The sequence below is a fragment of the Salvelinus fontinalis genome, chromosome 31 (genome assembly GCF_029448725.1).
Source record: "Salvelinus fontinalis isolate EN_2023a chromosome 31, ASM2944872v1, whole genome shotgun sequence".
Taxonomy (NCBI): domain Eukaryota; kingdom Metazoa; phylum Chordata; class Actinopteri; order Salmoniformes; family Salmonidae; genus Salvelinus; species Salvelinus fontinalis.
The window spans coordinates 17977713-18004708 of record NC_074695.1 but is presented as its reverse complement, the minus strand read 5'-3'; the positions used below and the strand labels follow the sequence as shown (position 1 = coordinate 18004708).

At 47.0% G+C, this 26996-nt stretch overlaps 1 protein-coding gene across 2 annotated transcripts in view; it reads right to left on the bottom strand.

Moving 5' to 3' along the window:
- LOC129829702 (retinoic acid receptor gamma-A-like) overlaps positions 1 to 26996 on the bottom strand; it is a 116373-nt gene that overhangs the window by 46525 nt on the left and 42852 nt on the right. The window contains exon 1 of one of the 2 annotated variants that reach the window (XM_055891563.1): positions 3892 to 4667. The exons of the other annotated variant lie outside the window; for it this stretch is intronic. Coding sequence (XP_055747538.1) covers positions 3892 to 4036 — 145 coding nt within the window. The 5' untranslated portion in view covers positions 4037 to 4667. Of the gene's footprint in view, positions 1 to 3891; positions 4668 to 26996 lie in introns of those variants that run through there. 2 annotated transcript variants of the gene reach the window in all.

Genomic DNA, 26996 nt, shown 5'->3' with positions numbered 1-26996 from the left:
GGCCGTGATTGGGAATCCTATAGGGCAGTGCACAGTTGGCCCAGCGTCATCCGGGTTTGTTCGGGGTAGGTCGTCATTGTAAATAAGAATTTGTTCTTAACTGACCTGCATAGTTAAATAAAGATTAAAAAAATAAATAAATAATGATTAAATAATATAACCTCTTTTCTAATATTACAGTATGAGATGATAAAGCTCCTGCATGAGAAGATTAACATGACAAGTGAAGCAAAAGGCAAGAAATCTTTTTTACATCATTTGGCATCTGGTACACATTTTGCTATCATTGACGTATGAATAAACTATTATCGTATGACTAAATCACTATCCTTTTCCTGTCCATAAATTAGAGATAAAATGTGTTATCCTTCCAAGCACAGTAACATAGCAAGTGAAGAAAAAGCTCATAAACCTTTCTTCATATCATCAAACGTCATCTTGTATGACAGTTGAGTCATTTCTTGCTTATTGGCGTATGTCTAAATCATTTCACCATTTTCCTTTCCATGCAGCCCTGATGTATTAGTTCCAGCTACACAACATCAGACACTTAAACAGCAGTAGGCTACACAATAACAGCAATTTAAAAGGCTCTTCTCTCCTCCTTCTCAAACAGCAGACAAGGACACCACACATGTTGTGGATCTGACATTGGCCAGCCCACAGCCTCTCTGTAACCTCTGACATTGGACAGAAAAGCAGCAGTCTCCAAACACCAGACAGAAAACAGAAAAGCTGATCATGACCACACACTAAAACTCCCTTTGATTCTAAACAGATTGAGACAAAAAGCAATGACATTGAAACCCCCCAGGAAATTCAAAACCTAACCCACTGATTTCCAGATTTGCGTCTGAGTAAAAATTGTTTTTAAAGCATGACATCTGTATGTCAGAATTGTAATAAAATCACAAAGAATAACTCCACAACGAATCCCCATGTTGGTAATGTTTAGATTGCATATAGAGAATTATTGCATATAGTTGTGGGGGGCTGTTTAAAAATCTTCGATAAAAATATGTTAAAATCTTTATTTACTCTGATTTTAGAGTCCTCCCTCAAACAGAAATTAACTCACAGAATATCTAGGCCAAATTTAAGAAATGGTGTCACACTTTAAGCAGCTGACTGGGACTCAAGACTCAAGAAGTCCTGATTGTTGTTAATGCTATGAGAGCAGAGCTGAGTAGAGGAGCTATCCTAGCTGAGTGTCTTTACTTTGGAGGGTTTAGCTCTCTAGCTTGCTGCTAGCTCCCTGGTTCAGCTGTGTCCCAAATGGCACCCTATTCCCTATATAGTGCACTACTTTTGACCAGGGCACATAGGCCATAGCCATAGGGCTTTGGCCAAAATTAGTGCACTATATAGGGAATAGGGTGCCATTTAAGACACAAGTCACTGTGCTCTGCAGCTGGCCAGGCCTAATGAGAGATCAGACTCAAACATCAATTCATCTGCCTCATTGTAGAGGACAATGAGGGCCAACTGGTTCAGTAAGGAGAGATATTATGGCTGCTCCTCGTGTGAGATAGGGTCGCCTTGTTTACTAAGATTAAGCACAGAAGGACTAAAACAGTACACAGCACACACGTACACAGAAGCACAGATGCGCACACACACACACACTAGCACAGACGTACACACACACTAGCACAGAAACACCAACTGACCGATCGTTCGTTCTCTTTGATTTCCTGGAACAAAGAACAAAAATAAAATAACTTTGGGACCTGACTGTCTACGTTTTAAATGGTTGTGTGGGTCGGTGAGAGCGGTGAGGTCTCTGACTAAATAAACAAATATGTTGTTATTATCAGAGCTCCATGGCTGGCTGTAGGAGAGACGAGAGGAAAAAAGAGCAGAGGAAAGGTGAGAAGAGAAGAGGAGGAGAGGAGAGGAAAGGAAAGAAGAAAACAAGAGGAGGGGAGAGAAGAGTAGAAGAGAGGAGAATAAAGGAGAGATGAGAAGAGAAGAGGAGAGGAGAGAAGAGAGGAGAGCAGAAGAGCAGAAGAATGGAGAACAGGAAAGAAAGAAGAAAGCAAAGCAGAAGAGGAGAGGCTGGTCTGCATGGAGTCCCCCTCGGCCTCCCTTGTCCTGACAGGGCATCTGTCTTCATTAAAGAGAGCCCAGTGTGTATGACAGCCACTGAAACGCTGGTGTCTTCACGAGTAATGAAGACAGATGACCCCAAGATCCAGTAAAAAGGAACAAAAAAGCAGAAGGTTGAACGAATCAAATGTGAGAAACAACCCTCAATGTGAACACAACACAGCATCTGGGTTTCAAAAGGATTTTAAAACACTAAATGGGAACACATGAACAGAAGCAAGCAAACGTGTTGTTTGTGTGCAACAACTAAACAAGCTAGATTGTTCGTAGTTTGATGGTGTGTTGTGTATTTCTTCTTGCTTGTATCATTTCTGACTTGCTCCCTAGAAGAGAACAACACACCCCCACTCCTTCTTTTCCACAGTCCCTCTCTTTCTCCCAGCCACACAGGCCCCCTGGATGCCTATGGAAATTGACCCCAGTTTTGTCTATCTGAGACAGGCCTGTTGTTAGAGCCAGAGTAGTGTCTGAAGTCTGGAAAGGAGGGAGCGAGGGAGGAAAAATGTGAACACTGACACAGAAAAAGAGAGAGAAAAGAAATCTGGCAAGACCCTTTGGCGCTTCTGAAGCCTAGCAACATTCCAAGTTACTAATTTATTCATAAATTTATCCATTCAATAATTCATCTACTGATTAATTTATAGCTATTTAGCTCGAGAAAAATCCTTACACACAAACATAAACACCAACAATACCTCCAACTAAAAATACCGGGAGCACAGAAATGTTTTTAGAAGACCGCTTTTTATGTCTACTTTATATAAAAAAACTAGATTCAAAACCCATTGTAGTCTCCACATGGAAAGCACTAGTAGCTGTCACAGAGGCGATTGTGAAGGGAACAAGACCAATGTAATGTGGATGGCTGACATTTTGTCGAAAGTGTCAGGTTTCTCCCTCTCTCTCTTCCTCTCAATATTTAATCTGTACTTTCTTACTCTTTTCTGTTTTGTATACAGAACCTAACCTACCCCACAAGGTCAAAAGTCAGGTGGTTGGCGTTGTCACAGTGAAACCTGAACCTGTGGTTTAGCATTGCCACAGTGAAACCTGAACCTGTGGGTTAGCATTGCCACAGTGAAACCTGAACCTGTGGGTTAGCATTGCCACAGTGAAACCTGAACCTGTGGGTTAGCATTGCCACAGTGAAACCTGAACCTGTGGGTTAGCATTGCCACAGTGAAACCTGAACCTGTGGTTTAGCATTGCCACAGTGAAACCTGAACCTGTGGGTTAGCATTGCCACAGTGAAACCTGAACCTGTGGGTTAGCATTGCCACAGTGAAACCTGAACCTGTGGGTTAGCATTGCCACAGTGAAACCTGAACCTGTGGGTTAGCATTGCCACAGTGAAACGTGAACCTGTGGGTTAGCATTGCCACAGTGAAACCTGAACCTGTGGGTTAGCATTGCCACAGTGAAACCTGAACCTGTGGGTTAGCATTGCCACAGTGAAACCTGAACCTGTGGGTTAGCATTGCCACAGTGAAACCGGAACCTGTGGGTTAGCATTGCCACAGTGAAACACACACACAGAGGCTAGCATATTATATCGTAGTGGAGCTGTCCCAACAGGCTCCAGTAACAGTCTCTTCCTGTCCACACACACACACACAAGGTCTCTAGCCCCTTCAGCTCTGACAGTCAGCCCACGAGCAGATCTGAGAGCAGTACAGCCTGTGGTAAACAAAAACCCCTCCACGGCCCACACTGAATCCGATGCCAGCTAGCTCAGTGGAAGAGCATGACACAGGACATGCAAACAGGATGCCATTGACTTACATTGAACGCTGGCGCTGCCGGTCCAAGCGAAGGGGTCCAGCCCTGCGAAGAAGGGGCTCGCCTTCCGCAGCATGCACGCACCCCGGCTGGTGACATCATATAGCTGGCGTGGGCCCATCCCCAGAGCTTCCATACAGTCAAACATGGTGGTGGAGCTTTCAACCTCCTTTTACTGTACCCCCTCCCTAGCCCCTATCTCCTGAGAACACACAGGTTAAACCTGCTGCTGTACCCCCCCTTCCCTGTTCCTGGAGTAGCTAGGTCACCTTACCGGAGTACAACAATAACAACAACAACAACAGTAGCAGCAGCAGTGAAGGTCCCAGATCAAACCCTTGTGTTGATGTGTTGCTGCTACCTTTTCCTTCGTTCTCTCTCTCTCTCTCTCTCTCTCTCTCTCTCTCTCTCTCTCTCTCTCTCTCTCTCTCTCTCTCTCTCTCTCTCTCTCTCTCTCTCTCTCTCTCTCTCCCGTCTGTTCTATCCTTTCCTGCTGGCACTTCAGTTTCTATACCTCCTTTCCCTTCCCCTCAGCTGGAATGCAGGGCTGGTTCCTGCCTGGCTGTATCTGTAGCTGAATGTTCTGTTCTGAGTTCAGTGTTCCTCTATCGTCTCCCCCTGCCCTAGGGCGAGCTGCTCCCTGTCTGCTGTAACAGACCTAAATAACAGCTCCCTCCCTCTCTCTCTCTCTTTCAGCTCTCTCTCTCTTTCAGCTCTCTCTTTCTTCCACTGCTGCATCCCAGACACATACGGCACAGCGGAGCGAACCAACTGCCTCAGACTGAGAGAGGGGGGTGGAGAGGGAGAGAGAGAGAGAGGGGACCCAGAGGGAGGGGGTGGAGAGAGATTGAGAGAGAGGAGGAGGGAGGGGAAGAGGAGGGGAAGTGGCCAGAGCCCCGTGCTGCTAGGCGGGGACTGATTTGTTAGAGGACAAAACTTTATTCCATTCTTCTCTCTCCTCTCCTCTCTTTTTGTCCCCGCTTTCTTTTGTTTTTCATATTTCAGCCCGAATGCAAACAAACACAACCCCTCCCCTCCTCTGCCCTATTCAGATCCCTCTTGGTTCTCTCGATTTGTCTTTACACTGCACCTCCCCCACTACCCCTGCAGTAAATATGAGCCCCCTCCTCCCCCCTCCCTCCCTCTCTTAGCCCCCGTCTCTAATCATAACCATATTAAAGTCTGGGCAGGCAGAGAACAAGGCAGCCACAGAGACGGAAAGAGGGAGAGAGATTTAATTTTATTGGTCCAATAGCTACGTCATTAAAATAACAAACTTTACTTTATTTTAACAGACCTAGAAAGTTAGAACCAAGCCCCCCTCGTTGTCCACGGTACATAGAACCCCCCTGACGCCCCACACCCATACAAAGTCCCCCAGACGACTCACCAGCCCCCCATATACATGCTAAAGTGTGAGCTGAGCCCACACCAGCCCCAGCAGCACAGCTCGGTGGTCTGTACACCGCACTCCCTGCATCCCAACATGTAGTTTACTAGGCAGCCCCTTCCCCTGTTGGCTATGCTATACCTAGGTCCTCCAACATATAGGTCCAGAGTCAGCCCCAACCCTCCAGAGTCAGCCCCAACCCTCCAGAGTCAGCCCCAACCCTCCAGAGTCAGCCCAAACCCTCCAGAGTCAGCCCTCCAGAGTCAGCCCCAACCCTCCAGAGTCAGCCCAAACCCTCCAGAGTCAGCCCAAACCCGCCAGAGTCAGCCCAAACCCTCCAGAGTCAGCCCCAACTCTCCAGAGTCAGCCCCAACCCTCCAGAGTCAGCCCCAACCCTCCAAAGTCAGCCCCAACCCCCCAGTCAGTCCCAAACCCTCCAGTCAGCCCCAACCCTCCAGTCAGCCCCAACCCTCCAGTCAGCCCCAACCCTACAGTCAGCCCCAACCCTAAAGTCAGCCCCAACCCTACAGTCAGCCCCAACCCTACAGTCAGCCCCAACCCTCCAGTCAGCCTCAACCCTACAGTCAGCCCCAATCCTACAATCAGCCACAACTCGAGGCCTTATACACCACCCACCCAGGACAAAGAGAAAGAGAGAGAGACACAGAGACACAGAGAGAGAAAGAGAGAGAGAGAGAAAGAGAGAAAGAGAGAAAGAGAGAGACACAGACAGAGAGAGAAAGAGAGAGAGAGAGACAGAGACACAGAGAGAGAAAGAGAGAGAGAGAGAGAAAGAGAGACACAGACAGAGAGAGAAAGAGAGAGAGAGAGACAGAGACACAGAGAGAGAAAGAGAGAGAGAGAGAGAGAGAGAGAGAGAGAGAGAAAGAGAGAGACACAGACAGAGAGAGAAAGAGAGAGAGAGAGAGAGAGAGAGAGACACAGACAGAGAGAGAAAGAGAGAGAGATATAGAGACAGACAGAGATAACATTGTGCTGAACCCAGAAGCCAGGCTAAATCTCTCCCTTTTGTCTATGTGTTCCAGGGAACAGAGAATGGGCAGGAGCGTTCAAGCTCTCTCTCTCTCTCTCTCTCTCTCTCTCTCTCTCTCTCTCTCTCTCTCTCTCTCTCTCTCTCTCTCTCTCTCTCTCTCTCTCTCTCTCCCTCTCTCTCTCTCTCTCTCTCTCTCTCTCTCTCTCTCTCTCTCTCTCTCTCAATTCAATTCAATTCAAGGGGCTTTATTGGCATGGGAAACATGTGTTAACATTGCCAAAGCAAGTGAGGTAGATAATATACAAAAGTCAAATAAACAATAAAAATGAACAGTAAACATTACACATACAGAAGTTTCAAAACAATAAAGACATTACAAATGTCATATTATATATATGCAGTGTTGTAACAATGTACAAATGGTTAAAGCACACAAGTTAAAATAAATAAACATAAATATGGGTTGTATTTACAATGGTGTTTGTTCTTCACTGGTTGCCCTTTTCTGGTGGCAACAGGTCACAAATCTTGCTGCTGTGATGGCACACTGTGGAATTTCGCCCAGTAGATATGGGAGTTTATCAAAATTGGATTTGTTTTCGAATTCTTTGTGGATCTGTGTAATCTGAGGGAAATATGTCTCTCTAATATGGTCATACATTGGGCAGGAGGTTAGGAAGTGCAGCTCAGTTTCCACCTCATTTTGTGGGCAGTGAGCACATAGCCTGTCTTCTCTTGAGAGCCATGTCTGCCTACGGCGGCCTTTCTCAATAGCAAGGCTATGCTCACTGAGTCTGTACATAGTCAAAGCTTTCCTTAAGTTTGGGTCAGTCACAGTAGTCAGGTATTCTGCCACTGTGTACTCTCTGTTTAGGGCCAAATAGCATTCTAGTTTGCTCTGTTTTTTTGTTAATTCTTTCCAATGTGTCAAGTAATTATCTTTTTGTTTTCTCATGATTTGGTTGGGTCTAATTGTGCTGTTGTCCTGGGGCTCTGTGGGGTGTGTTTGTGTTTGTGAACAGAGCCCTAGGACCAGCTTGCTTAGAGGACTCTTCTCCAGGTTCATCTCTCTGTAGGTGATGGCTTTGTTATGGAAGGTTTGGGAATCGCTTCCTTTTAGGTGGTTGTAGAATTTAACGGCTCTTTTCTGGATTTTGATAATTAGTGGGTATCGGCCTAATTCTGCTCTGCATGCATTATTTGGTGTTCTACGTTGTACACGGAGGATATTTTTGCAGAATTCTGCATGTAGAGTCTCAATTTGGTGTTTGTCCCATTTTGTGAAATCTTGGTTGGTGAGCGGACCCCAGACCTCACAACCATAAAGGGCAATGGGCTCTATGACTGATTCAAGTATTTTTAGCCAGATCCTAATTGGTATGTTGAAATTTATGTTCCTTTTGATGGCATAGAATGCCCTTCTTGCCTTGTCTCTCAGATCGTTCACAGCTCTGTGGAAGCTACCTGTGGTGCTGATGTTTAGGCCGAGGTATGTATAGTTTTTTGTGTGCTCTAGGGCAACGGTGTCTAGATGGAATTTGTGGTCCTGGCGACTGGACCTTTTTTGGAACACCATTATTTTGGTCTTACTGAGATTTACTGTCAGGGCCCAGGTCTGACAGAATCTGTGCAGAAGATCTAGGTGCTGCTGTAGGCCCTCCTTGGTTGGTGACAGAAGCACCAGATCATCAGCAAACAGTAGACATTTGACTTCGGATTCTAGTAGGGTGAGACCGGGTGCTGCAGACTGTTCTAGTGCCCGCGCCAATTCGTTGATATATATGTTGAAGAGGGTGGGGCTTAAGCTGCATCCCTGTCTCACCCCACGACCCTGTGTGAAGAAATGTGTGTGTTTTTTGCCAATTTTAACCGCACACTTGTTGTTTGTGTACATGGATTTTATGATGTCGTATGTTTTACCCCCAACACCACTTTCCATCAATTTGTATAGCAGACCTTCATGCCAAATTGAGTCGAAGGCTTTTTTGAAAGACTTTGCCTTTGTTTTGGTTTGTTTGGTTGTCAATTAGGGTGTGTAGGGTGAATACATGGTCTGTTGTACGGTAATTTGGTAAAAAGCCAATTTGACATTTGCTCAGTACTTTGTTTTCATTGAGGAAATGTACGAGTCTGCTGTTAATGATAATGCAGAGTATTTTCCCAAGGTTACTGTTGACGCATATTCCACGGTAATTATTGGGGTCAAATTTGTCTCCACTTTTGTGGATTGGGGTGATCAGTCCTTGGTTCCAAATATTGGGGAAGATGCCAGAGCTAAGGACGATGTTAAAGAGTTTTAATATAGCCAATTGGAATTTGTTGTCTGTATATTTGATCATTTCATTAAGGATACCATCAACACCACAGGCCTTTTTGGGTTGGAGGGTTTTTGTTTTGTCCTGTAACTCATTCAAGGTAATTGGAGAATCCAGTGGGTTCTGGTAGTCTTTAATAGTTGATTCTAGGATTTGTATTTGATCATGTATATGTTTTTGCTCTTTATTCTTTGTTATAGAGCCAAAAAGATTGGAGAAGTGGTTTACCCATACACATCTCTCTCTCTCTCTCTCTCTCACTCTCTCTTCTTCTCATTCTATCATTCTCTTTCTCACTCTTTATCTCACCCTCTCTCTCCGGCAGTGCTTTAACTGTGAAGAATGAAAGCTTGCATTGCTCAATCCCCTCTGTACATTAAGTCAGATAAATACCCTCAATACATACACATACACATAAACACACGCATATACACACACACTGTGAGCTTGGCAGTGGACACACTCCTCTCAAGCTCATCTGACCTCCTTCAAGTCAAAACAAACATTTAACTTGAAGCTCAAAACAAAACGAGAGACGTAGGAAATGAAGAGAGGAAAATGAATATAAACAGGGAATGCAACACTTTTTATGAAGTACATATAGTGCATTCGGAAAGTATTCAGACCCCTTCACTTTTTACACATTCTGTTACATTATAGCCTTATTCTAAAATGATTCAATTGTTATTTTCCCTCATCAATATCCCATAATGACAAAACAAAAACGTTTTTTTATTTTTGAAGATCTATAAAAAAGAACAGCTGAAATATCACATTTACATAAGTATTCAGACACTTTACTCAGTACTTTGTTGAAGCATCGTTGACAGCAATTACAGCCTTGAGTATTCATCGGTATGACGCCACAAGCTTGGCACACATGTATTTGCTCAGTTTGGTCAGGCGGCCAGCTCAAGGAAAAGTTTTTGTGGTTCCAAACATCTTCCATTTAAGAATGATGGAGGCCACTGTGTTCTTGGGGACCTTCAATGCTACAGACATTTTTTGGTACCCTTCCCCAGATCTGTGCCTCGACACAATCCTGTCTCGGAGCTCTACTGACAATTTCTTCAATCTCATGGCTTGGTTTTTGCTCTGACTGTCAACTGTGCACTGTCAACTGTGAGACCTTATATAGACAGGTGTGTGCCTTTCCAAATCATGCCTAATCAAATTAATTTACCACAGGTGGACTCCAATCAAGTTGTAGAAACATCTCAAGGATGATAAATGGAAACAGGATGCACCTGAACTCAATTTCAAGCTGTTCTTGTCTATTAATGTTATTTATCATGTTCTGTGTGGACCCCAGGAAGAGTAGCTGCTGCTTTTGTAACAACTAATGGGGATCCTAATACAATACCAAATACCAGAAATAGCGAAGGGTCTGAAAAATTATGTAAATAAGGTAAAGAATATATTTGAAAAAAAATCTAGAAATGTGTTTTTGTTTTAACTTTCTGGGGTATTGTGTGTAGATTGATGAGGAAAAAATGTAATTGAATCCATTTTTGAATAAGGCTGTAACGTAACAAACTGTGGAAAAAGGGAAGGGGTCTGAATATTTCAGAATGCACTGTACATATAATGCTTTAGGTCAGTGTCATAACACGTTTTAAGTGTACAATAAGGCATTATAAAGGACGTTATAAAGCATTATACTGTTCTTATGTACTTCATAGAAAGTGTTACCAAAATACTAATATGAACATGGAAGAAGAAGAAGAAGGTATTTCTATAACGTCACTAATAGAAGACGTGTCATCCTGCAAAAATTGAAAGGTAAGTACACAGACACAGAAGTCACAATAGTTATGCCTTCCATCCAAAACCACCCATCCACATTCTTTACTGGGAGATTCATTGTCCCTTCACCTCACTACAGCTTTCTTCCCTTAGAGCTTTCAAAGACACCATGCAACCCTGCTCTAGAAACAGAATGCTTTACAATCAAAGCCTGTGGTCCAAATGGAACCATATTCCTGTATAGTGCACTATATAGACCATATGGGGCCATTTGGGATACAGCTAAAATGATGTGTAGTGAATCAATAGCATATCAATAATCCATAAAAAAGACTGAGACTGGTTCAACTGTTGAGCAGTAGACAGACACTGGATGGTTGTCCATTAAAACAAACATCTGAATACAATACAATGGGAGGAGGAGAAGGAGGAGGGATTCACCATAGCATGTGTTCTGGCTCTGTGCCCTCCCTACCTGCTGAACTTCCATATTCCCCCGTCAGACTGGTGGAAGTGGTACGACCCATCAGGCAGCCACAACACAATTTCCTGTCAATCTGTGCTGCAATGGCTGGCTGGCTGGGCTCCCTTCATAAACACAAACGTACACACTGCCTGGGCTGTCTCACATGCGCACACATTTGTTCGTTTACTATTCTTGTAGGGACTTCTGGTCCCCACAAGAATAGTTAAACACGTCCACACACACACACACACACACACACACACACACACACACACACACACACACACACACACACACACACACACACGTATGCGCGTGCAAACACACACACACACATACGCACACACACACACACACACACACACGCACACACACACACACACACACACGTATGCGCGTGCAAACACACACACACACACACACACACACACACACACACACACACGTATGCGCGTGCAAACACACACACACACACACATGAGAAAGAGTATCAGGAATGATGTTGATTAAATTGTTCATTGATTTAAAACCTCCATATTACTCCATACCTTCCATATTTGATCATTTATTTTCTTAAGTTGGCACACACACACACAGTCAGAGTAGAGAGCCTGAGCACAGACACACACACGCATACAGACGCACTCTCTTTAATAGCCCTTTTGTTGCAGTAGCAAACAGTTAAGAACATTAGTAGTTATTGTCTCTTTCCTCATATAATTGTCATGTCATAAAGCAGGATAGTTTGTGGCAGGAACTAGAGAACAGTGGTGGTGATAGTGCAGAGGAGTTATCTTCAAATATACATGAAGGAACCTATACTTCTACAGGACACAACACTAAGGCAGCAGTCAATACATAACCTATATGTTTTCTAGTAGTTTCATTTTACAGACATTCTTAGAGTTTGAAAGGTCACTTTTTGGAAACTCATCACGGACAACTTTAGCATTTGAGCTAATTAGCAACATTTCAAGTGCTAACTACTTTTTAGCTACTTTGCAACTACTTAGCATGTTAGCTAACCCTTCCTCTAACCCTAACCTTAACCTAACTCATTACCTTAACCTTAACCCTAATCCCTAGCCTAGCTAACGTTAGCCAGCTAGCTAACAATAACGTTAGTTACCTAGCCACCTAGCTAGCATTAGCCACAAAAAATTTAAATTCGTAACATATCGTATGTTTTTAAAATTCATAACATATTGTATATTTAGAAAATTTGTAGCATATTGCTCGTTTGCAAATTCGTAACATATCATGCGAAATGTAATTCATAACATATCATACGAAATGGATGATGGACATCCACAAATTAATACATACAGTACAATGCGAAATGTAAGATATCATACGACATGGAATGTTTCAGATTTACGTACAGAATAATACAAAATGCTCTGAGACCAGGTTGGTCAAACAGGCATTAACATGCCAAACCATCCACATATCTGAGGGTTGACGCTGACTAAAATCATGTTGTCATCTATGAAAGAATGAAGTAATAAATGTAGTCATCCCCAACACACACGTGAGTACATTTATTTACAGCCTCTATAACTCTCTCCCACTTTGATATTTCTTTCACTGTGTTTTGAGCTCATCATTTAGACCAATAACACTGACTTCTCAATTTATTGAATCTACAAAAAGTTATTTAAACTAAGTGAAGTTCTATAGTAGCACATCTCTGTCTCTGTCTCTGTCTCTGTCTCTGTCTCTGTCTCTGTCTCTGTCTCTGTGTCTCTGTGTCTCTGTGTCTCTGTGTCTCTGTGTCTCTCTGTCTCTGTCTCTCTGTCTCTCTGTCTCTCTGTCTCTCTGTCTCTCTGTCTCTCTGTCTCTCTGTCTCTGTCTCTCTGTCTCTCTGTCTCTCTGTCTCTCTGTCTCTCTGTCTCTCTGTCTCTCTGTCTCTCTGTCTCTCTGTCTCTCTCTCTCTCTGTCTCTCTCTCTCTCTCACTCTCTCTTTCTCTCTTTCTCTCTCTCTCTCTCTCTCTCTCTCTCTCTCTCTCTCTCTCTCTCTCTCTCTGTCTCTCTGTCTCTCTCTCTCTCTCTCTCTCTCTCTCTCTCTCTCTGTCTCTGTCTCTCTCTCTCTGTCTCTCTCTCTCTGTGCAGTGCTTTTGGACATGTAGTATTCACATACTCTCTATAGTGCTTGTGACCCAGGCCAGGTCCCTGTCTGCCTCCCTGCCTCCACCCCTTCCTTCCCTGTCCACTGAGCCTGAACTCTACAACAAACCCCCAATGGGCCACTAACTTCCCCCAAAACGTATCCTGCCTTCCCCTCCCTCCTCCCTCTCTGTCTCTGTTTGTCTCTCTCTCCTTAATGCCCTCTTTTATTTTCCTCTGTTCCTTCTGACTCTCTTCTTGTTTTGTCATAGTTGTTATTACTCTACTCCCTTTAACTGACTGTATGGTTTGTTAGCGTTCTCTGGTTGCTTTTCTCTTCTCTTCTTGTTTTCCTTTTCAGTTAATTATCCTATGAATTCTCACCTGCTCTTTCGTCATGCTTTGTGACAGAACAACATTCTAAGAAATTTCTAGGAAACTCCCACCTTTCTCGTCTCCCTTCCCTCTCTCTCTCTCTCTCTCTCGCTCTGTCTCTCTCTCGCTCTTTCGCTCTGTCTCTCTCGCTCTCTCTCTCTCTCGCTCTCTCTCTCTCGCTTTCTAACTCTCTGTCTCTCTCTCTCTCTCTCTCTAATCAAACCCCTACGGTTGTATTGCCAGGAAGACTGTACATGCTGTAAGCTCTCCTTGAGACTAGAGGTGAATCAGGTTTTACTACTGTTCGCCATTCTGATGTGAAATATAGATAAGACCTATACAACATATTGTTGCTACTTCCTCTATCCTCAAGGCATACAGTCATTCCTTACGGGGTTTCTGGGCTTATAAACAAGACTTGGCATGGTGATATTGGAAGGAATGCTTAGCTTTCCGTCTTTCCATAGCTGATGTGAGCAGTGAGTGTGTGGATGTGCTGAAACAGATTGCCAGTGATGACAGAGACATAGAACCCCACTCCAGCCCTCCCTCCCTACCGCCACAGCTAACTAGCTAGCTTCAGGTTACCAACACACACATATGCACACAGTTCACACACATAATGGGTTACTAGTACTACAGTGGCTACATGCTGTAGATGTAAACTCATACACCAATCCGGACAGAAACCCATTGACAGTACATGACGTGTGTGTTTGTTCAGTTCTATCGTCATTGAATGATACTATCGTGCCCTCGCCAGTCCATCCATCCTCAACATCAACCTCGAGCAGCATCTCCTACACTCATAGAAAAAAGGGTTCCAAAAGGGTTCTTCGGCTGTCCCCATAGGAGAACCCTTTTTGGTCCCGGGTAGAACCATTTTGGGATCCAAGTAGAACAGTCTATGGAAAATAGTTTTACCTGGAACCAAAAAGAGTTCTTCAAAGGGTTCTCCTATGGGAACAGCCAAAGAACACTTTTAGGTTGTGGAGAGCAAAAAATATTCTAAGAGTGTAAACATGTTCAGTTCTGAAGAGCCACACATTCACCTGACTACACATCTCCCCTGGGTGACACACCTGACTACACATCTCCCCTGGGTGACACACCTGACTACACATCTCCCCTGGGTGACTCACCTGACTACACATCTCCCCTGGGTGACTCACCCGACAATACATCTCCCTTGGGTGACTCACCTGACTACACATCTCCCCTGGATGACTCACCTGACTACACATCTCACCTGGGTGACTCACCTGACTACACATCTCCCCTGGATGACTCACCTGACCATACATCTCCCCTGGATGACTCACCTGACTACACATCTCCCCTGGGTGACTCACCTGACTACACATCTCCCCTGGGTGACTCACCTGACTATACATCTCCCCTGGATGACTCACGTGACTACACATCTCCCCTGGGTGACTCACCTGACTACACATCTCCCCTGGATGACTCACCTGACTACACATCTCCCCTGGGTGACTCACCTGACTACACATCTCCCCTGGGTGACTCACCTGACTATACATCTCCCCTGGATGACTCACCTGACTACACATCTCCCCTGGGTGACTCACCTGACTACACATCTCCCCTGGATGACTCACCTGACTACACATCTCCCCTGGGTGACTCACCTGACTACACATCTCCCCTGGGTGACTCACCTGACTATACATCTCTCCTGGATGACTCACCTGACTATACATCTCCCCTGGATGACTCACCTGACTACACATCTCCCCTGGGTGACTCACCTGAATATACATCTCACCTGGATGACTCACCTGACTACACATCTCCCCTGGGTGACTCACCTGACTACACATCTCCCCTGGATGACTCACCTGACTACACATCTCCCCTGGATGACTCACCTGACTACACATCTCCCCTGGATGACTCACCTGACTACACATCTCCCCTGGATGACTCACCTGACTATACATCTCCCCTGGGTGACTCACCTGACCATACATCTCCCCTGGATGACTCACCTGACTACACATCTCCCCTGGGTGACTCACCTGACTACACATCTCCCCTGGGTGACTCACCTGACTATACATCTCCCCTGGATGACTCACCTGACTACACATCTCCCCTGGGTGACTCACCTGACTACACATCTCCCCTGGATGACTCACCTGACTACACATCTCCCCTGGGTGACTCACCTGACTACACATCTCCCCTGGGTGACTCACCTGACTATACATCTCCCCTGGATGACTCACCTGACTACACATCTCCCCTGGGTGACTCACCTGACTACACATCTCCCCTGGATGACTCACCTGACTACACATCTCCCCTGGGTGACTCACCTGACTACACATCTCCCCTGGGTGACTCACCTGACTATACATCTCTCCTGGATGACTCACCTGACTATACATCTCCCCTGGATGACTCACCTGACTACACATCTCCCCTGGGTGACTCACCTGAATATACATCTCACCTGGATGACTCACCTGACTACACATCTCCCCTGGGTGACTCACCTGACTACACATCTCCCCTGGATGACTCACCTGACTACACATCTCCCCTGGATGACTCACCTGACTACACATCTCCCCTGGATGACTCACCTGACTACACATCTCCCCTGGATGACTCACCTGACTATACATCTCCCCTGGGTGACTCACCTGACTACACATCTCCCCTGGATGACTCACCTGACTATACATCTCCCCTGGGTGACTCACCTGACTATACATCTCCCCTGGATGACTCACCTGACTACACATCTCCCGTGGGTGACTCACCTGACTACACATCTCCCCTGGATGACAAGACAGGATGCGTTCCAAATGGCACCCTATTTCCTATAGTGCACTTCTTTGGACCAGACCCATATGATGCTTGGACAAAAGTAGTGCACTATATCGGGAATAGGGTGCCATTTGGGATGTAGCGCTTGTTTCAACCTCTGTGTTCCTCTCTGTTCACATGCTTGTCCCACAAAAGCCTGAGCAGAACTACTTTTTAGAACATTATCAGACTTGGCCATCTTTCAAGTGAGGTCTTTTTCTCTCTCTGTCTCACTCTGTCTCTCCATGTCCATTCTGTCTCTCTCTGTCTCTCTCTGTCTCTCCATGTCCATTCTGTCTCTCTCTGTCTCTCCATGTCCATTCTGTCTCTCTCTGTCTCTCTCTGTCTCTCCATGTCCATTCTGTCTCTCTCTGTCTCTCCATGTCCGTTCTGTCATGACTTTTTGCTACCAGCGTTTTTTGCACACAAAACAATATTTAGTTGGCTGGCCCCAAAAAATCACCAATCCTCTCCTTCCCTGATTCCTCAAACCCACAAAGCCCCACCCAGAGTGTGCCCTCCCACGTCTTCTCCCAAGCCCTTCTCCTATTGCCATTGCCCAGTCGTCGTTCTGCACGTGCCCAGTATGAAGCACACAGACCCCTCCCCATTTTAATAGTGTCTGTGGTCTCTTGTCTCCAGTAGAGGTACAGTACAGTCTGTGGTCTCTTGTCTCCAGTAGAGGTACAGTACAGTCTGTGGTCTCTTGTCTCCAGTAGAGGTACAGTACAGTCTGTGGTCTCTTGTCTCCAGTAGAGGTACAGTACAGTCTGTGGTCTCTTGTCTCCAGTAGAGGTACAGTACAGTCTGTGGTCTCTTGTCTCCAGTAGAGGTACAGTACAGTCTGTGGTCTCTTGTCTCCAGTAGAGGGACAGTACAGTCTGTGGTCTCTTCTCTCCAGATAGTAAGATAGTGCATGAGCTTTTTTCATGTTGAGTCTGGCCCAGTTTTTCATGTTGAGTCTGGCCCAGTTTTTCATGTTGAGTCTGGCCCAGTTTTCCATGTTGAGTCTGGCCCAGTTTTCCATGTTGAGTCTGGCCCAGTTTTCATGTTGAGTCTGGCCCAGTTTTCATGTTGAGTCTGGCCCAGTTTTCATGTTGAGTCTGGCCCAGTGTTTCATGTTGAGTCTGGCCCAGTGTTTTAGTGAAAAATAGAACAAAGGCATGTAAGCGGAATCGATTTCCAGAAACTAGCTGAGCCTTTCTGAGCTGTCATCCAGAGACCAGTGTCGCCTGGGGAGACCAGAGAGAGAGAGGGAGAGAGAGCTGGGATGGCAGAAAGACAGGGTGGTTTGCATTAAACCCATCAGAAGCCCTGGTCACAGTGATAAGCCTGTCGACACTGGCCAAATAGGACAGCACTGTAGAATGCATACAGCACATAGGCTGTCATGGCACAGAGGCCACAGACTAGCTAAATTGGACAGCACAGAATGTTCAGAACACTGATCACAGAACACAGTACACACCCAGTGGCACAGAGGCAGCCCAATATCTACTGTTTACAGTATGTCTTAAGGAATGCATACATTGTCAATCGTCTTTCAAGAGAGCTCCGTGCTGTTCATCATCTGTCCATTTCTACTCTCACAATAGGACTAAACCACTGTTAATTTACTATGTCCTTTAAATCACCCTGAGTTATGTGAGTGACATTGAGGATTGACAGAGGAGAGAGATGGATTGGTTTAAACCAACTGGCTGGACTTTCCTCCAGTCTGTCTGTCTCCCAAGCAGACCTGGTTTTAAATACTATTTGAAACCTTTCAAATACTTTTAGCGTTTGTTCTACCGTATAGTCTCCCTGGAGTGCCAGGTGGGCCGGGTTTGCACTTTTAGGACTATATCACTGGTTCCCAGATAAGGTATTTTGAATGATTAAAGATAGTATCTGAACCCAGGTCTGCTAGCAGGGCCTTTCTGTTCAGCGCTGTTTGAAGAGGACAGAAAGAAAACAACAGTGGAAATGGGAGGTTGTTGTTTGTGCCTGGGAGGAAGTAGAGAGAGGAGTAATGGCCTTAGCTCATACATTTTAATTTACCATACATAGCTCACTCACACTCTCTTTATCTGCCTCCCTCCCTCCCTCCCTCCGCCCCCCCTCCGTCTCTCTCTCGTGCGTGCACACACACACACAAACACACACACACACACACACACACACACACACACACCATTCACTACATACCACATAACACACACACAGAAACACACACACCATACACCACATACCACATAACACACACACACACACACCGTCTTTCGCAGCTAACCTTGTGGGGGCATACAATTCAGTCCATTCAAAATCCTATTTTCCTTAACCCCTAACCTTAACCCGAATCCGTACTCTTACCCTAACCCTAACCTTATCCCTAACCCTAACCCTAACCCTAACCCTAACCCTAACTCTAAACCAAAAACCTAACCTTAACCCTAACCCTAGCTCCTAACCCTAAAACTAATTCTAACCCTAACACAAATTCTAACCTTAACCCTAAACCCCCTAGAAATAGCATTTGACCTTGTGGGGACCAACAAAATGTCCCTAGCTGGTCAACTTTTTGTTCGTTTACTATTCTTGTAGGGACTTCTGGTCCCCACAAGAATAGTTAAACACGTCCACACACACACACACACACACACACACACACACACACACACACACACACACACACACACACACACACACACACACACACACACACACACACACACACACACACACCATACAACACATACCACATAACACATACCACATAACACACACACAGAAACACACACACCATACACCACATACCACATAACACACACACAGAAACACACACACCACACACCACCTTCGCCAGTTGAGGGCTGGACTGAAACTCAACACTTCAACTGAAGATTTATAAACATCTGAATTAGGTACAAAGTGCTGTTTGTGCTCTCTCCACTCTCCTCTGAGGAAACATTTCCTGCTCTATCCTTTTCTGTCTTGTTTTAACGTTTAGTTTTCCATTTCGTCTTGTACCTCTTCCCACCAAAATGGCTCCTTTTCATCAATCCCTGAGCTCCCTAAGCCAACATGACCTCGTTGTGTGTGTGTGTGTGTGTGTGTGTGTGTGTGTGTGTGTGTGTGTGTGTGTGTGTGTGTGTGTGTGTGTGTGTGTGTGTGTGTGTGTATATGTGTATATGTGTGTGTGTGTGTTTAAGAATGCAATGGAAGGGTGTTTTTAATTATGTCACTCTGCATGAAGATTTTTCCTGGAACATTTAAGTCCTTTTCACAGCCTGCTTGACTTAGTGGTCTTTGTGTGTGTGTGCGTGTGCGTGTGCGTGTGCGTGTGTGTGTGTGTGTGTGTGTGTGTGTGTGTGTGTGTGTGTGTGTGTGTGTGTGTGTGTGTGTGTGTGTGTGTGTGTGTGTGTGTGTGTGTGTGTGTCTGCTCGTGGGCGTGTGTACATGTGCAACCCGCTGTTGCATAAACAGGCTGTCAGTACCACCCTATTCCATCTGGGGCAGTGAAGAACACAGAGAGGGTCTTTTAGACAGACAAGTTCAAACAAGCACTCCATTCCATTCTATTATTACAATGCTTATTATAACAGACACTGCATCAAAGAACATGCACCTTGGACTTTCATACACCTTGGACTTTTATACACCTTTCATACACCACAGAGAGAGAAAGACAGAGAGGAGAGAGAAAGATAAATTAATACAGAGAGAGACGAAGAGAGAGAGAGAGAGAGAGAGAGAGAGAGAGAGAGAGAGAGAGAGAGAGAGAGAGAGAGAGAGAGAGAGAGAGAGAGAGAGAGAGAGAGAGAGAGAGAGAGAGAGAGAGAGAGAGAGAGAGAGAGAGAAAGAAAAAGAGAGACAGAAAGAAATAGAGAGAGAAAGAGATAGTTTATTTCGCACTGTTTATTATCTACTTCACCTGTTTTTGCAATGTAAGCATATGTTTCCCATGCCAATAAAGCCCGAGAATTGAAATTGAATTGAATTGAATTGAGCGAAGAGATCGACTCCACCGAAGCAGGGTGAAACATTATGTTGTAATGGACTCTGCTCGACTACAGGCCTCCGAGAAAAAGGCCTTTGGTGGTGGTTTTCTCCATCCTACATCCATGTGGACTAAAGGAAATGACCGACTAGTGTTTCAAAACATCTCTGGCCCAGGTCCTCAGACCTCCAGCTCTGATTGGTGAGAGCTTACAGAAGTGTTTCAGGGCTCAATGCAGATGTTATCACACTGTAAGTGGCGGTAAGGGGCCTCCAACTGTTTGTTTGAAGGGCTCCCATAATACCAGGGATCAACTGATAACAGACTCAGAGCTAGTCTGCTCAGTGCTCTCTGCTCTGCGAAGCAGCGTGCTAGTATAGAGAGACGTCAAATTGTCTTATGGAGATTTGTGTACACACAGACATACGTAAGGAAAGAGCCTACTACACACACACAGACACAGGCAAACACACACTAACACAGGCAAACACCTCAGCCTCCTCCTGTTACTTAACCATCACACTTGTAGGTGACCAATCACATTAGAACATGGAAACCTGTCACGCCCTCCTCTCTCTCTCTCTCTCTCTGCCTATCTCTCTTTTTTCTGCCTCTCTCTCTCTCTCTCTCTCTCTCTCTCTCTCTCTCTCTCTCTCTCTCTCTCTCTCTCTCTCTCTCTCTCTCTCTCTCTCTCTCTCTCTCTCTCTCTCTCTCTCTCTGCCTCTCTCTCTCTCTCTGCCTCTCTCTCTCTCTCTGCCTCTCTCTCTCTCTCTCTGCCTCTCTCCCACTCTATAAAACAGGTATTTCCAAAAAGCCTGTACCAACATCGCATCACCACGGCGACCGTGGGAGGAGGTGCTCCAACCTGTCGGCATAGCTACCTGCGTAAGCAGCAGAGTGAACACCTAACACCTACAAAGGTAGCTATAAAGGACCCTGTCTGTCCCTGGCTACCTTTCACACAGCAATTAACCATGGAACTCCCTTTAAAACACTACCTCAACACACACACAGACACACTCTCTCTCTCACACACACACACACACACAGAGACAGACCGACAGCTATGACAACAATGAACAGGCCTGTTAAGCCAACTAACTCCTGTTAAGCCAACTAACTCCTGTTAAGCCAACTAACTCCTGTTAAGCCAACTAACTCCTGTTAAGCCAACTAACTCCTGTTAAGCCAAATAACTCCTGTTAAGTCAACTAACTCATGTTTGCGTCCCAAATGGCACCATATTCCCTATGTAGTGCACTCATTTTGACCAGGGCCCATATTTAATTTTTTTATTATATATATATTTTTTTTCACCTTTATTTAACCAGGTAGGCAAGTTGAGAACAAGTTCTCATTTACAACTGCAACCTGTCCAAGATAAAGCAAAGCAGTGCGACAAAAACAACACAGAGTTACACATGGGATAAACAAACGTACAGTCAATAACACAATAGAAAAATCTGTATACAGTGTGTGCAAATGAAGTAAGGAGGTAAGGCAATAAATAGGCCATTACAATTTAGCAATTAACACTGGAGTGACAGATGTGCAGATGAGGATGTGCAGGTAGAAATACTGGTGAGCAAAAGAGCAGAAAAACAAAAACAAATATGGGATGAGGTAGGTAGTTGGTTGGATGGGCTATTTACAGATGGGCTATGTACAGCTGCAGCGATCGGTAAGCTGCTCTGACAAGTGATGCTTAAAGTTAGTGAGGGAGATATAAGTCTCCAACTTCAGTGATTTTTGAAATTCGTTTCAGTCATTGGCACCAGAGAATTGGAAGGAAAGGCGGCCAAAGGTGTTGTTGGCTTTGGGGATGACAGTGAAATATACCTGCTGTAGCACGTGCTACCGGTGGGTGTTGCTATGGTGACCAGTGAGCTAAGGCGGAGCTTTACCTAGCAACTCTACCAGTGCCAATAGGACTCTACCAGTGCCCATAGGACTCTACCAGTGCCTATATGACTCTACCAGTGCCCATATGACTCTACCAGTACCCATATGACTCTACCAGTGCCCATAGGACGACCAGTGCCCATAGGACTCTACCAGTGCCCATATGACTCTACCAGTGCCCATATGACTCTACCAGTGCCCATATGACTCTACCAGTGCCCATAAGACTACCAGTGCCCATAGGACTCTACCAGTGCCCATAGGACTCTACCAGTGCCCATAGGACTCTACCAGTGCCCACATGACTCTACCAGTGCCCATATGACTCTACCAGTGCCCATATGACTCTACCAGTGCCCATATGACTCTACCAGTGCCCATAGGACTCTACCAGTGCCCATAGGACTCTACCAGTGCCGGAAGGACTCTACCAGTGTCCATATGACTCTACCAGTGTCCATATGACTCTACCAGTGCCCATAGGACTCTACCAGTGCCCATAGGACTCTACCAGTGCCCATAGGACTCTACCAGTGCCCATAGGACTCTACCAGTGCACATATGACTCTACCAGTGCCCATAGGACTCTACCAGTGCACATATGACTCTACCAGTGCACATATGACTCTACCAGTGCACATATGACTCTACCAGTGCCCATAGGACTCTACCAGTGCCCATAGGACTCTACCAGTGCCCATATGACTCTACCAGTGCACATATGACTCTACCAGTGCCCATAGGACTCTACCAGTGCCCATATGACTCTACCAGTGCACATATGACTCTACCAGTGCCCATAGGACTCCACCAGTGCCCATAGGACTCTACCAGTGCCCATAGGACTCTACCAGTGCCCATAGGGCACCCCCACGAACCTGATACTACCATACAACCCCTCACCCCCACGGGCCTGATACTACCATACAACCCCTCACCCCCACGGACCTGATACTACACTACAACCTCTCACCCCCAAGGGCCTGATACTACCATACAACCTCTCCCCCCCACGGACCTGATACTACCATACAACCCCTCACCCCCACGGACCTGATACTACCATTCAACCCCTCACCCCCACGGACCTGATACTACCATACAACCCCTCACCCCCACGGACCTGATACTACACTGCAACCTCTCACCCCCACGGACCTGATACTACCATACAACCCCTCACCCCCACGGAACTGATACTACACTACAACCTCTCACCCCCAAGGGCCTGATACTACCATACAACCCCTCACCCCCACGGACCTGATACTACCCTACAACCTCTCACCCCCACGGACCTGATACTACCATACAACCCCTCACCCCCACGGACCTGATACTACACTACAACCCCTCACCCCCACGGACCTGATACTACCATACAACCCCTCACCCCCACGGACCTGATACTACCATACAACCTCTCACCCCCACGGACCTGATACTACCATACAACCCCTCACCCCCACGGACCTGATACTACCCTACAACCTCTCACCCCCACGGACCTGATATTACCCTACAACCCCTCACCCCCACGGACCTGATACTACCCTACAACCTCTCACCCCCACGGACCTGATACAACCATACAACCTCTCACCCCCACGGACCTGATACTACCCTACAACCTCTCACCCCCACGGACCTGATACTACCATACAACCTCTCACCCCCACGGACCTGATACTACCCTACAAGCCCTCACCCCCATGGACCTGATACTACCATACAACCCCTCACCCCCACGGACCTGATACTACCATACAACCCCTCACCCCCACGGACCTGATACTACCATACAACCTCTCACCCCCACGGACCTGATACTACCATACAACCTCTCACCCCCACGGACCTGATACTACCATACAACCTCTCACCCCCACGGACCTGATACTACCCTACAACCCCTCACCCCCATGGACCTGATACTACCATACAACCCCTCACCCCCACGGACCTGATACTACCATACAACCCCTCAACCCCACGGACCTGATACTACCATACAACCTCTCACCCCCACGGACCTGATACTACACTACAACCTCTCACCCCCACGGACCTGATACTACCATACAACCTCTCACCCCCACGGACCTGATACTACCCTACAACCTCTCACCCCCACGGACCTGATACTACCATACAACCTCTCACCCCCACGGACCTGATACTACCATACAACCCCTCACCCCCACGGACCTGATACTACCATACAACCCCTCACCCCCACGGACCTGATACTACACTACAACCCCTCACCCCCACGGACCTGATACTACCATACAACCTCTCACCCCCACGGACCTGATACTACCATACAACCCCTCACCCCCACGGACCTGATACTACCATACAACCTCTCACCCCCACGGACCTGATACTACCATACAACCCCTCACCCCCACGGACCTGATACTACCATACAACCTCTCACCCCCACGGACCTGATACTACCATACAACCCCTCACCCCCACGGACCTGATACTACCATACAACCCCTCACCCCCACGGACCTGATACTACACTGCAACCTCTCACCCCCACGGACCTGATACTACCATACAACACCTCACCCCCACGGGCCTGATACTACCATACAACCCCTCACCCCCACGGACCTGATACTACCATACAACCTCTCACCCCCAAGGGCCTGATACTACCATACAACATCTCACCCCCACGGACCTGATACTACCCTACAACCCCTCACCCCCACGGACCTGATACTACACTACAACCTCTCACCCCCACGGACCTGATACTACCCTACAACCTCTCACCCCCACGGACCTGATACTACCATACAACCTCTCACCCCCACGGACCTGATACTACCATACAACCCCTCACCCCCACGGACCTGATACTACCCTACAACCTCTCACCCCCACGGACCTGATACTAACCTACAACCTCTCACCCCCACGGACCTGATACTACCCTACAACATCTCACCCCCACGGACCTGATACTACCATACAACCCCTCACCTCCACGGACCTGATACTACCATACAACCTCTCACCCCCACGGACCTGATACTACCCTACAACCCCTCACCCCCACGGACCTGATACTACCATACAACCTCTCACCCCCACGGACCTGATACTACACTACAACCTCTCACCCCCACGGACCTGATACTACCCTACAACCCCTCACCCCCACGGACCTGATACTACCATACAACCCCTCACCCCCACGGACCTGATACTACCATACAACCTCTCACCCCCACGGACCTGATACTACCATACAACCCCTCAACCCCACGGACCTGATACTACCCTACAACCCCTCACCCCCACGGACCTGATACTACCATACAACCCCTCACCCCCACGGACCTGATACTACACTACAACCCCTCACCCCCACGGACCTGATACTACCATACAACCCCTCACCCCCACGGACCTGATACTACCATACAACCCCTCACCCCCACGGACCTGATACTACCATACAACCTCTCACCCCCACGGACCTGATACTACACTACAACCCCTCACCCCCACGGACCTGATACTACCATACAACCTCTCACCCCCACGGACCTGATACTACCCTACAACCTCTCACCCCCACGGACCTGATACTACCATACAACCTCTCACCCCCACGGACCTGATACTACCATACAACCCCTCACCCCCACGGACCTGATACTACCATACAACCCCTCACCCCCACGGACCTGATACTACACTACAACCCCTCACCCCCACGGACCTGATACTACCATACAACCTCTCACCCCCACGGACCTGATACTACCATACAACCCCTCACCCCCACGGACCTGATACTACCATACAACCTCTCACCCCCACGGACCTGATACTACCATACAACCCCTCACCCCCACGGACCTGATACTACCATACAACCTCTCACCCCCACGGACCTGATACTACCATACAACCCCTCACCCCCACGGACCTGATACTACCATACAACCCCTCACCCCCACGGACCTGATACTACACTGCAACCTCTCACCCCCACGGACCTGATACTACCATACAACACCTCACCCCCACGGGCCTGATACTACCATACAACCCCTCACCCCCACGGACCTGATACTACCATACAACCTCTCACCCCCAAGGGCCTGATACTACCATACAACCTCTCACCCCCACGGACCTGATACTACCCTACAACCCCTCACCCCCACGGACCTGATACTACACTACAACCTCTCACCCCCACGGACCTGATACTACCATACAACCTCTCACCCCCACGGACCTGATACTACCATACAACCCCTCACCCCCACGGACCTGATACTACCCTACAACCTCTCACCCCCACGGACCTGATACTACCCTACAACCTCTCACCCCCACGGACCTGATACTACCCTACAACATCTCACCCCCACGGACCTGATACTACCATACAACCCCTCACCTCCACGGACCTGATACTACCATACAACCTCTCACCCCCACGGACCTGATACTACCCTACAACCCCTCACCCCCACGGACCTGATACTACCATACAACCTCTCACCCCCACGGACCTGATACTACACTACAACCTCTCACCCCCACGGACCTGATACTACCCTACAACCCCTCACCCCCACGGACCTGATACTACCATACAACCCCTCACCCCCACGGACCTGATACTACCATACAACCTCTCACCCCCACGGACCTGATACTACCATACAACCCCTCACCCCCACGGACCTGATACTACCCTACAACCCCTCACCCCCACGGACCTGATACTACCTTACAACCTCTCACCCCCACGGACCTGATACTACCCTACAACCCCTCACCCCTACGGACCTGATACTACCATACAACCCCTCACCCCCACGGACCTGATACTACCCTACAACCCCTCACCCCTACGGACCTGATACTACCATAAAACCCCTCACCCCCACGGACCTGATACTACCATACAACCTCTCACCCCCACGGACCTGATACTACCATACAACCTCTCA